Source organism: Balaenoptera musculus, chromosome 8 (genome assembly GCF_009873245.2).
Source record: "Balaenoptera musculus isolate JJ_BM4_2016_0621 chromosome 8, mBalMus1.pri.v3, whole genome shotgun sequence".
Classification (NCBI taxonomy): Eukaryota; Metazoa; Chordata; class Mammalia; order Artiodactyla; family Balaenopteridae; genus Balaenoptera; species Balaenoptera musculus.
In genome coordinates, this window is record NC_045792.1 from 55,858,779 (window position 1) to 55,872,007 (window position 13,229).

At 56.5% G+C, this 13,229-nt stretch overlaps 1 protein-coding gene across 12 annotated transcripts in view; it reads left to right on the forward strand.

Moving 5' to 3' along the window:
* Positions 1-13,229, forward strand: part of GDPD5 (glycerophosphodiester phosphodiesterase domain containing 5) — a 90,807-nt gene extending 77,578 nt beyond the window's left edge. For 5 of the 12 annotated variants that reach the window (XM_036859951.1, XM_036859940.1, XM_036859943.1 and 2 more), the window contains 9 exons: positions 1,831-1,913; positions 3,020-3,170; positions 3,724-3,942; positions 4,593-4,750; positions 4,990-5,137; positions 6,343-6,494; positions 7,077-7,091; positions 9,312-9,424; positions 12,210-13,229. In XM_036859951.1, the coding sequence (XP_036715846.1) occupies positions 1,831-1,913; positions 3,020-3,170; positions 3,724-3,942; positions 4,593-4,750; positions 4,990-5,137; positions 6,343-6,494; positions 7,077-7,091; positions 9,312-9,424; positions 12,210-12,358 (1,188 nt within the window). In that variant the 3' untranslated portion in view covers positions 12,359-13,229. Of the gene's footprint in view, positions 1-1,830; positions 1,914-3,019; positions 3,171-3,723; positions 3,943-4,592; positions 4,751-4,989; positions 5,138-6,342; positions 6,495-7,076; positions 7,092-9,311; positions 9,425-11,151; positions 11,207-12,209 lie in introns of all 12 variants that reach the window. The other 7 variants (XM_036859944.1, XM_036859947.1, XM_036859946.1 and 4 more) reach the window with 5 other exon arrangements.

Sequence of the window (13,229 nt, forward strand, 5' to 3'; positions counted from 1 at the left end):
CTGTGTCACTGTGAATGCATAAGTACCAGTGTCTACACCTGTATATGTCTGCCTGTGGGAGGTTTTGACTCTGGGTCCACGCATCTGTGTGTGGTAAGCCCAAGTGCTCATCCCTGTCTTGGAGACGGTATCTGTGTGCCCTGGGCGGGGGTGTCCTTCCTATGTGGGTGGCCTGTGCGTGTGTGCATACTTTAATATTTGGTCAGACTGACTCCAAAGTTGGGCCTCTTAACCACAGTGGTCCACCACCATGAGTCTGTGACAACCACACCCACACATGCACACTTCTGACAATATAGCCCCATCTGCCTTTAGGCCTGAGGCAGTAGCAACCCTCTTTCTCAAGAAGGCCAGCACCTAACGCAGGGAGATCTGAGTTTAAAAAGCCTCCGGAAAAGAGATTTTGCCCCTCCCAAACACTTCCTCCTTCCCCCAAGGGTCTTCATACCCCCTGCTACGCTCTTTGTGTCTACCCACAGTCTACCTTCTGCCACGTGGGAGTGGGTGTTGGTACCTCTCTGGTGGTCACTTGTGGGACACCTGGCCACAGGGCATTTAGAGGTGATTGAGCAGGAACCCCACCAAGTCCACACCTGGATGCCTCTGTGGGGTCTCACCCAGCCCACTTGACCGGGAGTCAAGGCAGCATATCCCCCAAGGCTGCTCTGCCCTGCAGAAAGGGGAAGAAAGGAACTCACATTTCAGAGACTGCTGACGTCTGTTACTTCATCTATGAGCTTGGTAATATTAGTCCATTTTATAACTAAAGAAACCGAGGTCCAGAAGGTGAGGTGTGATGGCCCAGGTTGGTGACTGGGAAGGGGAATTGCTCCTTCTCAGCTTCAAAGCCCTTGCCATGCCAGGCCGCTTCCCAGAGGAGGGGAGTGTGTTTCGTGCTGGGGAACAGCATGGCCGGAGGAAGAGAAGATGGGAATGAGCATGTCTCGGTGAGAATGGGATGAGCCATGGGAGCCCTTTCCAACCATCCCTCACTGCCAGAAGTCTTCCCTGTCTTGCATCCCGCACTGCACATGGTCCTAGCCCAATCCTTGGTATGGTGCTGACCCCCAGTGGCAGCAACGGGTATGACAGGATCATCAGACCAAACAACTAGGGAGACTCGGAACCCCAACTCCCCCAACTGGAAGGACACTCAGAGAACAGTGTACATATACTGCCAAAGACCAAATGGGGAAACTGAGGCCCATAGGATAAAGAGATGCACCAAAGGTCACAAAGCTAGTTAATGGCAGTCACGACTAGAACTAGGATTTTCTGATGTATATGCTATAGGGTAACAGTTGTCATTTATTAAGCACTTACTGTATATCAGGCAACGTGCTAGGGGCTTTTAATCCTTATAACAGTCTAGGAGATGGTCTTGTCATGTCTGTATAGATGAAGAAACCAGTCACCCCACTGAAACTCTGCCATGCTATCTACCCTGTCCTCTCCCTTGGGGATCTCCACCTGGACTCAAGGTGTAACCAGGAGGAAACTTGGCATTCAGCCCAGCCCAAGACTGCATAGAGGCAGAAGACTGTAAAAAAGGCCTCCACCCCCCACATTTAGATACATCAACACTAACCATCCCTGCTTCTCTCTCCCCCCCCACCAAAAAAATCTATGAGGTAGGCATGATTTAACAGGTGAGGAAACTGAGCTTCAGAGAAGCTGCGTGGATGCCCAGGGCTCCACAGCTACTGCTTAGAGGAGTGGGAATTAGAACCAGGTCTACCCCAGCCTCCCAACGTGGAAGATTTTCTGTGGGTTGGGGAGCGGCACATGAGCTAAAGCTTGGCTCTCCCTCACCACCACCTTCCTCCCCAGCTGGCCCCAGAGCACACGCTGATGTCCTTCAGGAAGGCCCTAGAGCAGAAGCTGTATGGACTCCAGGCTGACGTCACCATCAGGTAAGCGTGGGGCTTGGGAGGACAGCACCTCTTCTCCTCCTCCATGCAACCACACCCGGGTCTCTGCTGGAGACCTGTTTGGTCCCAGAGTCTTAGAGATGGGAGAGCAGAGGCTTGGACTGTCCACTGCAGGGCAGGCACCATGTTTATGCAAATAGATTTTGTGCCATACTCCAGGATATAAAATAGAGAAAAAAACAGACACTTGATTCAAGCAGGGTGGAGGTAGGGACCTGGAGTCCTGCCACAGATCCACTTAATGGAAAGACTAGATCTATATGGCTCAGCAAGATGGAGCGCAAACACTCTGATGAGTGAAATCAGCAAGGTGCAGAGTGATACGTTCACGGTGATGTCAATTATATTTTTAAAGACCACATAAAAGTGATCTATACAATTTCTACATGTAGATATATAAGTATGTGTTTGTATAAAGGGCAAGAAGTGTCCATACAGATCTGATAACATCATGTCTGAGAAGGGGAGGGGGGCAGGGTACTGAACAGGGGTACCACAGTGTGAGGATACCATTCCCATTGTAGACATTATAGAATTGTGTATTTATCAAAGCTTTCTAGCAGATAGTAGAAAAATGCCTTGAGGAGGGGGAGCACAGGTGCCTTTTACTGTTTCACGCTAAGGCACCTTATGGGGCTACTGGCAGCCCCAGCAGTGGGGTAGACCAGAATGATAGCGGGGTGGAACTTGTCAAAGGGGCCTGCATTTGCACTCTTCTCATTATGGCATCACAGGGACTGGGTTCTAAGCCAGGTTCCACCACTTACTGGCTGGTAGGCCTTGAGTTTGATACTTCTGTCTCCAGCCTCAGTTTCCCCATTATCAAACGAGATAGGCTCTACCTCCCAGGGTTGCTGAGAGAACACGCTCAGCCCTCCCTCCTCAGCAGTGCCCACCCCCATCTGACCCTCAGAGAGAACCGAGAGATTTGCCTACCGCCCACTGACTTCCCTATGCAGATGGGGAACCTGAGGCCCAAAGATGTGCAGAGCGGGCCTGGGTCCCTAGGTGGGCTGGTGTAAGTGGGTGGGGAGGAGCGGGTGAGGGACCTGGGTGGGCACTGACTCCGTGGCCCCACCCTCCCACAGCCTGGACGGCGTGCCCTTCCTCATGCACGACGCCACCCTGCGCCGCACCACCAACGTGGAGGAGGAATTCCCGGAGCTCGCCCGCAGGCCCGCCTCCATGCTCAACTGGACCCTGCTACAGAGGCTCAATGCTGGCCAGTGGTTCCTGAAGGTCTGGCAGCACCTGTCCCAGTCCTAGGCATGGAAAGCATGGTCAGGGACTCCATGGAGAGGGCCAGGGGCAGCCCTCAGCTCAGGTGACCTTCACACGCCGAGCTTCCTTGACTCACAGCCAGGCTGGTTGGCCGCCTCCTTGGGCTCCTGCCACTGCAGCCCAGATATCATGGCTGTCACTACTTGTTCTGGTTCTGCCTCTCCTACCAGAATAAGTTGATTTTGATTATAATAGTTAATAGTTAAAATCGTCAACACTGTAAAACTCTAGAGGAAGTTGGTTCTCTGGTCTGAAACGCTACTGAGAGAAAAATGGACTGGGGTCTGAGATATGTTCCAAGCAAATCATTCTTTTGGCAAGCAGACTGGGATAGAGAGGTTATGGTTGGGTTCTCCTAGAGGTCCCACAGGGCCCCAGCCTTCAATGTGCCTGACTTGCACACACCAGCCGACACTGGCAGCTCAGTCGTCTCCAAGTTCCATAGCCAGGAAGGCATGTGGAGGCTCCGTCGGACTGGTGAGACAACCACGTGTGTCCCTGTCTCTGCCAGACGGACCCCTTCTGGACGGCCAGCTCCCTGTCACCGTCCGACCACAGGGAGGCCCAAAACCAGTCCATCTGCAGCCTAATGGAGCTCTTGGAGCTGGCCAAGGGCAATGCCACGCTGCTGCTCAACCTGCGTGACCCGCCGCGGGAGCACCCCTACCGCGGCAGCTTCCTCAATGTCACGCTGGAGGCCCTGCTGCGCTCGGGCTTCCCCCAGCACCAGGTGAGGCCCTGCAGCCCAGTCCCACCCAGCTCTGTCCCCAAGGCGCTGAGCTCCGCCCAGCCCTGCCCCACCCGCAGGGAGACCAGGCCTGCCTGGAGTCCCGCTCAAGCGGTAAACTCACTGTGTCCCCTCTCCAGACCTCAGGGTTCCACATTTGTGAAATGAGGGTAGCATGCCCCACGCCTCCCTGACAGGGTCATCATGGGGCCAAGAGGGAAACAAGAAAGTTGTTTAAAATGTACAAAGGAAAAAAAATAAAACGTACAAAGGGCAGGAGCAGGGCCAGATTCTTCGGAACATGGTACTTCCATGAAGTGTTACCTACATGATACCTGGGGATCAGAAAAATACGATACCAACTACGACAGCACACTAGACGCTGGTGGCCACATGCACAGTAGTTGACATTTGGGGCGTTATCGGTCTTGTCCTGACTAGGGTCTGGAGGGGAAACTTCCTGAGGTGTTGCCAAAGCAATTTCCAGCCTTGGCTGAGACCAAGTCATCCCCCGGAGAGGATTACTACCCGAAAGCTTTCACTGCGTGCCAGGTCCCGCCTCTTTTAACCCCTCCAGGTGCTCCACGAGGGATAGACACCCTAACCCCATTTTACAGAAGGGAAATCAGAGGCTGCTCCTCTCCCACCTGCAGGTCCTGTGGCTGCCTGACAGGCAGAGGCCCTTCGTGCAGAAGGTGGCTCCCGGCTTCCAGCAGACATCGGGCTCCAAGGAGGCAGCTGCCAGCCTGCGGAGAGGCCACATCCAGCGGCTGAACCTGCGCTACACTCAGGTGTCCCGCCAGGAGCTCAGGTGCCCACCCCATCCTGCCAGGCTCACCCAGAGGACTGGACACAGAGGCTCAGGGTGCAAAGAGGAGAGGTTGAGAACATCAGGCAGACCTGGGTTTGTATGTGAGCTTGGCCCTCTGAGAGCGGAGTTTCCTTCCTCCAGGGACAGTTTTGAGGACGGCGTGAGGTTGTGAAGGGCCATGCTTTACAGGCTTCCCACACTGGCCAAAGGGCCGACCAGCCTCTGTCCCTGCCCCACAGGGACTATGCATCCTGGAACCTGAGCGTGAACCTCTACACGGTCAATGCCCCGTGGCTCTTCTCCCTGCTGTGGTGCGCGGGGGTCCCGTCTGTCACCTCTGACAACTCCCACACCTTATCCCAGGTGCCCTCCCCCCTCTGGATCATGGTGAGTTGGGGATTGTTGGGGGTCCAGAGAGCTGCCTATGGCTTCCAGGGCTGGGGGGCAGGCTCCACACCCGGGCTCTCTCTGGTGAGGTCTCAGGGGTGGGGGGAGCACCTGAGGGGACAGGCTTGAGGCATGAAGAGGACTCTCCTGACCTCTGGGGCCTGCACCAAGGTCTGGGGGGTAGGAGGAACCTTGGCCTGAGCCACATGGGGAAAAGCACCAAAGGCTCTAGACAGATAAACAACTACTTGGGTTTTTGGGGGGTTTGGAGATTATTATATTTTGTTTTAAAGGAAGGGAGGTCATTGGGAAAAGAGGGCAACGGGGCAAAAATAGGGAACATTAAAATCTGCTCAGAGATTACAGCCAATAAAACCAGTTTTCAGTCGGTTGACCGATTGAGCACCTGAAGACAGGCCTGCGTTCCAGTCCCAGCTCTGCCAACCAGGGGGCTTGCGGAGCCCTTGACCTCCCTCCTGTGCTCCCACTGCCACTTCCCTGAGGTCATGAAAGGCAGATGGAGGGTCTCATTATGGCTAAGATGATGCCGTGTCAGTGAATCAGATCTAGGTTTTGGGTGGTTATCTCCATCCACCCACCCATTGTCTTTTAAAACCTCTGAAGGCTCAGCTCGGAATGAGATGAAATAACAGACTGGCAGCAGTAGCTATGAGCACAGTCTGATTTTCAGGCCACAGGAACTGACCAACAGCAAAAAGTGCCTCTGGCCCACCCTGCCCCTCCTCCCCAGTTTACCTGAGGTCAAGGGGGTGCGAGGCCTGGCTGCTCTGCAGGCTTTGCCCTGCTGGGCCCCCCTCTGTGGTCCCGTGGAGGGCAAGCTCCCACGCTGCACACCCTACAATGACATGTACTCTTACATGCACACGGATGCCACATGCCTCTTCACATACCCACCTGCGCACCTGCTTGTCACGTCACACCCTCTCATTCATCTATTTGTCTTTCATATTTTGGTTCTTGCATGAAGCCCCTTTAAGCACATACATCCTCTAGGTTTAAAACACACCACCTCTACAGTGAACACTGCACAGATCTCTTTTATCCTACACACATAGACACACACACACCCCCCCACCCCCAAACCCCAGGCCCACTCCTACAAAATATAACCTCAAGCCCCCAAGCCCCCTCCAGGTCCTCCTCTGCCCCTCCCTGATGGTGACGTGTGATCCTCCTGCCCACGGGCCCTTGGTCTGGAGCCCTGGTCTGGACCAGCCGTGACTGGAAGCTGGTCGTGGGCCATCTGTCCACAGCCCCCGGACGAGTACTGTCTCATGTGGGTCACCGCCGACCTGATCTCCTTCATCCTGATCGTTGGCATCTTCGTGCTCCAGAAGTGAGTAGGCCCTGACCACCTTCCGTGGCCTTCCCTGCCCGAGACAGGCCAGCTCCCACCCCAGCCAGGTGAACGTCCTCCTGAGCCCTCGGCCGGGAGATGTCCTGACCAGACCACCCTGTTCTGGGGAGAAGGAGGCCTCCCTGTGGCCCCCAGCCCGTCCCCCTCAGCCAGAGCCCAGTGGCTTCTGGAATGGGCACCCAGCCGGGAGCCCAGAGCCAAGCTGGGCCAGGATTTGCTGTGTAGACTCTTTGGTGAGTTTTAGCTCCAGGGGGGGCTCCTCTCTAGGCTTGTCTCCCCGCCTGTCACCCAGGGCACAGGTTTCCACAGCACTCGTGCCGGGCTCAGGCCTCCCCACCCACCCTTCAGGACGACAGCTGGGGGTGGCGGTCGCAGCGGGAGTGGGTTGGTCCTGGGGAGGTTTTAGGGCCAGGCGGGGCCCCAACCCAGCCGTGAAGCAGCAGGCTGCGGTTTTACTCTTGACTGACGTTCTCTCTCTGTCCCATACTGCTCTGATCCGGCGCATGTCCCTCCTCTCTCTCCCCCCCTCCCCACTCTCTGCTGCACTCTGGCATCTCACAGCTATCACTTGATCAGGTAATTCTGGTGTGGTCCTCCTCCTCCTGTTCCTCTTTCTCCCTCCTCCTCACCGCCCCCTCTCCACTTCCCTCTGAAAGCCTGCCTCTTGAGGAGCCCTAGGCCCAGGTCGCCCTCCCAGACACCTCCCCTGCCTGAAGCCTCCTCCCCGTCCTTGCTCCCTCTCCCCTGCAGTCCTCCCTTCTCTCTCCCCATCTTGCCGTGTGTGTCCCTCTGCTCTCTCCGCCCCACCCCCCCCGCAGACAGGGAACCAGCATTTCCTTGCAGGTTGCTGACCTGGCCTCTCTCAGCACCAGAGCGTCTCCCTCTGGGGAGGGGCTCTGCCTGGGCCACCCCCCACAGCCTGGCACTTTGGGCAAGGCCTTCCCCGGTGCCCGGCGCACAGCCTACCAAGTTCTGTTTCTCCCTGCCACCTGTGACCCTCCCACTCCCAGTTTGCCTTTCCCATTGCTCACTCTGTTTATCTTTCTCTCCACCTCTCTTCTCTCTCTCTCTTTCACTTTCTGTCTCTGACTCCCACCCCACTGCTCTCCCCCCATGAGCACAGCCTCCTGCACTTTCCCCTGGGAAATACCCCCAGTGGTTGAGCTTCCTGTCCTAGATGTACCTCGCTGCAGAGACACGGGCCTGACACTTTCCTCCTGGGTTTAACGTTAATTTCCAAGATGAGACCTTGGTCTTGGAGATGCAAGTTCCCCTTGGTCAGGTGCCTTGGGCCCTCCTAGGTCAGGCACCTTCACTGACCAGCTTCTAGGAGGAGGAACTCTGTGCTCACTGACTGTAGGACTGAGCCCAGCAAAGGGCCATTTGCCTGGTCCCTCCACCATCCTCTCAGTCGGCAGATGTCCACATGTGCTGGCTGGTGCTGTGCTGGGCCTTCTTCCCCAGGGTGCTCCACAGACACGCTGGGCCACTCAAGATACAGCCAGGGCGGCATCATCGTCTTCCTGGGGGTCAGGCAAGGCCTGATGGAGGACAGGACCCTGGGGGAGAAGTTCATTTCCCTGTGGGCCTCATTCTTCCATTCATTCACTCAACAATACTTACAGCACCCACCACACAGCAGGCATTGGGGTTGGTGCCAGGCACGCAGCGATAAATAAGAGACCCTACTGCTGTTCTCAAGGATGCGTAGGGTGGCCAGCCCAGCCAGAGGTTGCCTTCCCCTCTGCCTCCTGCTTTCCCCTTGTCTGTCTGCTCTGTTCATCCACCTGTCTGCCTGTCCATCTGTCTGTCCATTTCTGCTGTGCTGATCCCATCTGGAAACAACTGACTTCTCGTGGAGTCTGGGCTCCCTCCACCCACTCCAGCAGGGCGTCGGGCCCTGGGGGGTTGGGTTTTTGTTTCCAAGCTGATCCCCACTTCCCTGAGTGGGGTTGGGGGTCCGGTGAGTCCTTCTGTCTAGGTTGCAGGAAGAATCTAAGTTCAGAGGCCAGGGATTTGGGTCTAGTTCAGAGGAACTGTAACAGCAACAACTGTGCCCTGGGCTGGACGAAGGAACCCAAGTCCTCCCGGCTCTGCCTGGTCCCTGCACGCCCTATGCAGCCCCACCTCTCAGCCCATTCAGTTTTGCTCCCACCTTGCCCCATCCATCAAAGGGGTAACGCTCCGGCCTGTCCCTCTCCACCAGGGAATATGCACCCACTCTTCCAGGGCTGTTGGAACAGAGCAGCAGCAGGCCCCATCCCAGGTCACTCCAGCACCCTTGCCTTGTGACCCCATAAGACAAGCTCCCCGCTGTCTCCCCTCCCCTCCCTGCTTTCCTTCACTTCCTCTCTGGGGTTCCTCACTGGCTTCACTCAGCCTGGTCCTGATGGTGGAGCTGTAGGCGACGTCAGCTGGGACTCCCCTAGATTGGTTTGTACCCCAGGGTGGGTCATCAGTCATGCCTGCTAAGCCCCCACCCCCAAATTTGTCCAGGTGTATAACTGGGGGCACCTGACACATAACTAACCAACCCCTAACCATCCTCCTGGGCAAGGGGAGCAGATCTAGGGGTCTGGAGGTAAGAGGGCTGGAGAGCCCTGGCTGAGAGTCAGCAGACTCTGATTCAGGCCCCAGCTCTGCCCTACTCTGGGCCTCAGTTTCCCCGTCTGTACAGTCGGACAAGAGTCCTGCTGGTCTCTCAGGCCAAATCCAGAGACTCTGTGGAAGTGGGCAGGATCCCTTCTCCAAGGAAAGGTGGGGAAGGACCTGATGCCCACGGGGCCATCTCTGCAGGTGGCGCCTGGGTGGCATACGGAGCTACAACCCCGAGCAGATCATGCTGAGTGCCGCGGTGCACCGGACCAGCCGGGACGTCAGCATCATGAAGGAGAAGCTCATCTTTTCAGGTGTTCAGCTCCGCAGACAGGTTGAGTCAGGCTCTGGGCTCTGTCCTCTGCACCTCACACATGCAGATGGGTGTGTGTGCACACATTTCACACACAGCACATACAGGTAGGGACACGGCACAGACATCAATATACCCACCTAGCTTCACGCTCACACTGGTACAGGGGCACACGTACACATACACACACAGAAATGCACAGCCCTCCACATGCAGCCATCAACTCCAGGTCCTGTGGCTCAGTGTCAGCCCCGTGGGTAGTGGGCAAGGGTGACACGCAGGGGTGGGGGGAGGGCTGGAGGCCCATCCTGCCATGCTGGTTCATACACAGACCCCACAAACGTTGATTTCACCCCTGCTTGCTGCCTGTTGACATTCCCAGATTGATGGAGGAGGCAGCTGTATAAACACATACATGGAAAATTAGGTGTCACTGAGCTGTAATAGATGGGGGTGCTGAGCCAGAGTGGGGTGCAAGGAGGAGAGAGGGGTTCAGAGTTCCCTGGGGCAGTGAGGAAGGTTTTGGGGCCCACTTTGTGAGGAGGTGACGTAGCTGAAATGGGAAGGAAGGGTAGGAGGGTGATGGGTTTGAGGTGAGGGCTGGGCGAGCAGAGGGAAGGAAGGGCATTCAAGGCAGGAACAGCATGTGTTCAGAGGTAGTGAGGGAACACTCCTTGCCGGGCACCAAGAACTAAACATCATTCCACGCGGCTTGAAGGGAGGGCCTCTGGCTGACTCACCCCAAGATGGCACTGGGGAGGCACTTCGGCCTCAAGCGTGTGGTCAGGAGCTTGGGCTTTGTTCTGAAATAAGAGGAAGGTCACAGACAGATTTGTCTTTGTTACAGTAGGGCTATAACAAAGTACCACAAACTGGGTGGCTTAAAAACAGAAATGTATTGTCTCACAGTTCTGAAAGCTAAGAGTCCATCATCGAGGTGTCAGCAGGGCTGTGAGGGAAAGATCTGGTCCTGGCCTCTCCCGTTGCCTTGTAGATGCATCTCTGTGTCCGAAGTTCCCCTCTTTACAAGGACACCAGTCATTCTGGATTAGGGCCCACTCTAATGACCTCATATTAACTAATTACATCTGCAATGACCTTATTTCCAAAGAGGGTCAATGCTGGGGTTAGGACTTCAATATACGAATTTGGAGGGAACACAATTCAATCCCTCTTTTTTTTTCTTTTTTTGTCGGCGCCACAGGGCTTGTGGGATGGGATCTTAGTTCCCTGACCGGGGATCGAACCCGTGGCCCCCTGCAGTGGAAGTGCAGAGTCCTAACCACTGAACTGCCAGGGAATTCCCCACAATTCAGTCTCTAATGAGTGTGGAGGGTGGGTTAGAAGGGGAAGCTGGAGGCAAGGAAACCAATAATTCAGATGGGAATTGTGGGCATGGAAACAGGAGAGGAGAGATTTGAGAGATATTTAGAAGCCGGATGGACCTGGATTCAAATCCCAGCTTATCCCCCGAGCTGTGTGAACAAGAGCATATTACCTAACCTCCCTCACCATCAGACTCCTCCTCTGTAAAATGGGCTAGCTCCCCCTCACAGAGTACTTGTGAGGGTTGGTGCCACGCCTGGCCCAGACGGGTGCTTGGTAAATGCTGCCCGAGTGAACCAGAGCCCAGTGGGGGGTGCTTGTGGGTTTAGTGGGGCCGGCTCCAGCGACTGTGTGAACATCCACTCATCTATTCACTCCTTTGTTTATCCCTTCCTTCAACAGATGCATGCCAGGCCCTGTTTTAGGTGCTGAGGATACACAGATTCTTGCCTTTGGGGTACTTAATTCCTCCTACCCTCGCTCAAAAACCCTCCTTCTCCTGGGAGCCTTCCCTGAGCACCGAAGCTGGGTTGGAGGGCCTCCCACAGCTCTCTGGCGACACTGGGGAGCTCCTGGAAGGAGGAGCCCGTCCAGGGCACCTGGAGTCCCCAGGCTCCTGCACTGTGCCTGGCCCAGGGAAGTCAGGAGGGGCGGGTAGCATGAATGGCAGGCAGGAGGCCAGCACTTGGGCCTGTCAGGTCCTGCACCTCCCCAACCCCCGCCTCTCTGCAGTGCCAAAGGCCATTCATTCATCTAGCACCTTCTCATCACTGGCCCTGAGGAGTCGCCGCAGGCCTCACCCCCTGCCCACTCCTGGTTGAGAGGTCCTCTCCAGGGACCCTCAGCCCCACCAAGGTGCTCTGAGTCCCCTTGGGGTGTGCTTAGCTCCCCTCAGCAGACCTTTTCTAAGCCTCTGCTGTGTGTCCAGGACTGTACCAGCCACTGGGGACACTGATGCCCAGACCTCATCCCTGTCCTTTAAGTACTCCAGCCGATGGGGGCCATAGACGGTGACAATACAGGTGGGGCAGGGGGGAACAGGGTGGTCACGAGGAGGCCCCATCCCAGCCTGGGGGCAAAAACAGAAATGAGAAGAATTTAGCCAGATTTTAAGAAAAGGAAGTGTTATCGGGAGGTCACTCCCAGGAGACAGGCCAATATGTGCAAAGCCCTGAGGAGAGTAAACACATGCGTGCCAAGTTTAAGAGGGTGCAGATAGTTTTCTGTGGCTGGAAGGTGGAGTTCCAGGGAGAGGAGACTGAAGTGCAACCAGAGTGTTTGCAGAGACTGAGAAGGGCCTTGAATGCCAAGCTCGAGAGCACACCTGAAACCCGAGGTTTCATTCCTCCTAGTGGCTGACCAGGAGTGGCTCCAGGCCACCCCTTCCTACCGCATCTGCCAGCCATCTGTCCACCCCTCTCCTTCCTGCACTCACATTCTGCCTCCCTCTGGCCCAACAGAGATCAGCGACGGCATGGAGGTCTCCGATGAGCTCTCTGTATGTTCGGACAACAGTTATGACACGTATGCCAACAGCACCACCTCCCCTCTGGGCCCCCAAGGGAGCGGCAGCCGCGCCACGACCCTCACAGACCGGAGTGGGCGTTAGCTGAAGACCCGTCTGTCCAGCCTGTACCTCATGTGGAGACAGGGGAAGCCCACAGAGCTGGCAGAAGCGTGCTCTGGGAGCTGGCGCCACAGTCTCCTTGTTGGCTCCAGCCCCTTGTCAGCCATGGCCTCTCTTGGAGGGGGCTCCCCTCGCCAGCCTCTCAGATGCCCCTGCGGGCCTGGGGCTCCTTTTTCTGGGAAGTTTGGGGCTCGGGGCTCGGGGCCTGGTCCACTCCCGGAGGCCCTCCCTTGCATCCTGACCTGGAAGTTTGAAGGGTCACTGGGCCGTGCCATGCCCCCTGCGGCAGTGGAGGATGTGGAGCCTGCGTGTGCCCACGTGTGTCTGTCCTCCTGTCTGTGCTGTGAGGAAACCACCTTCTCCGTGGTTCTCCTGCCTCAAGGGCCTGCGCTAGGCCTCTGCCCCAGCACCTCTGCTCTTCCATCAGCCTCAAAGCACAAGGAAGCTTGGCCCAGGAGCAACGCCTGCTACAGTGGTGGAGACACTCCTCCCCTGCCAGCCTCCTGCTGCCGCTGGCCCTGCCCCGGGAGAGGGTCCGAGCCATATCCCCTAGGAGCAGCTGGAGATGGCAAGAGCGGGCTCGGGGCTGCTGGATCCACACCCAGGAGATGCACAGACTGACATGGCTGCTGGATCCACGCCCAGGAGATGCACAGACTGACATGGCTGCTGGATCCACGCCCAGGAGGTGCACAGACTGACATGACCTCAGGTTCCCACGTCAGTGGCCAAGGGCAGGGGCCACCTGGGAAAAGTGTTCAGGCATGGTCAGGGGTGGGTATATGGCCAAGGAGGCCTTCAGCGGAGGGAGCCTGAGGGGCCTTGGCCAAGATGATTAAAGCTGCCATCTTGA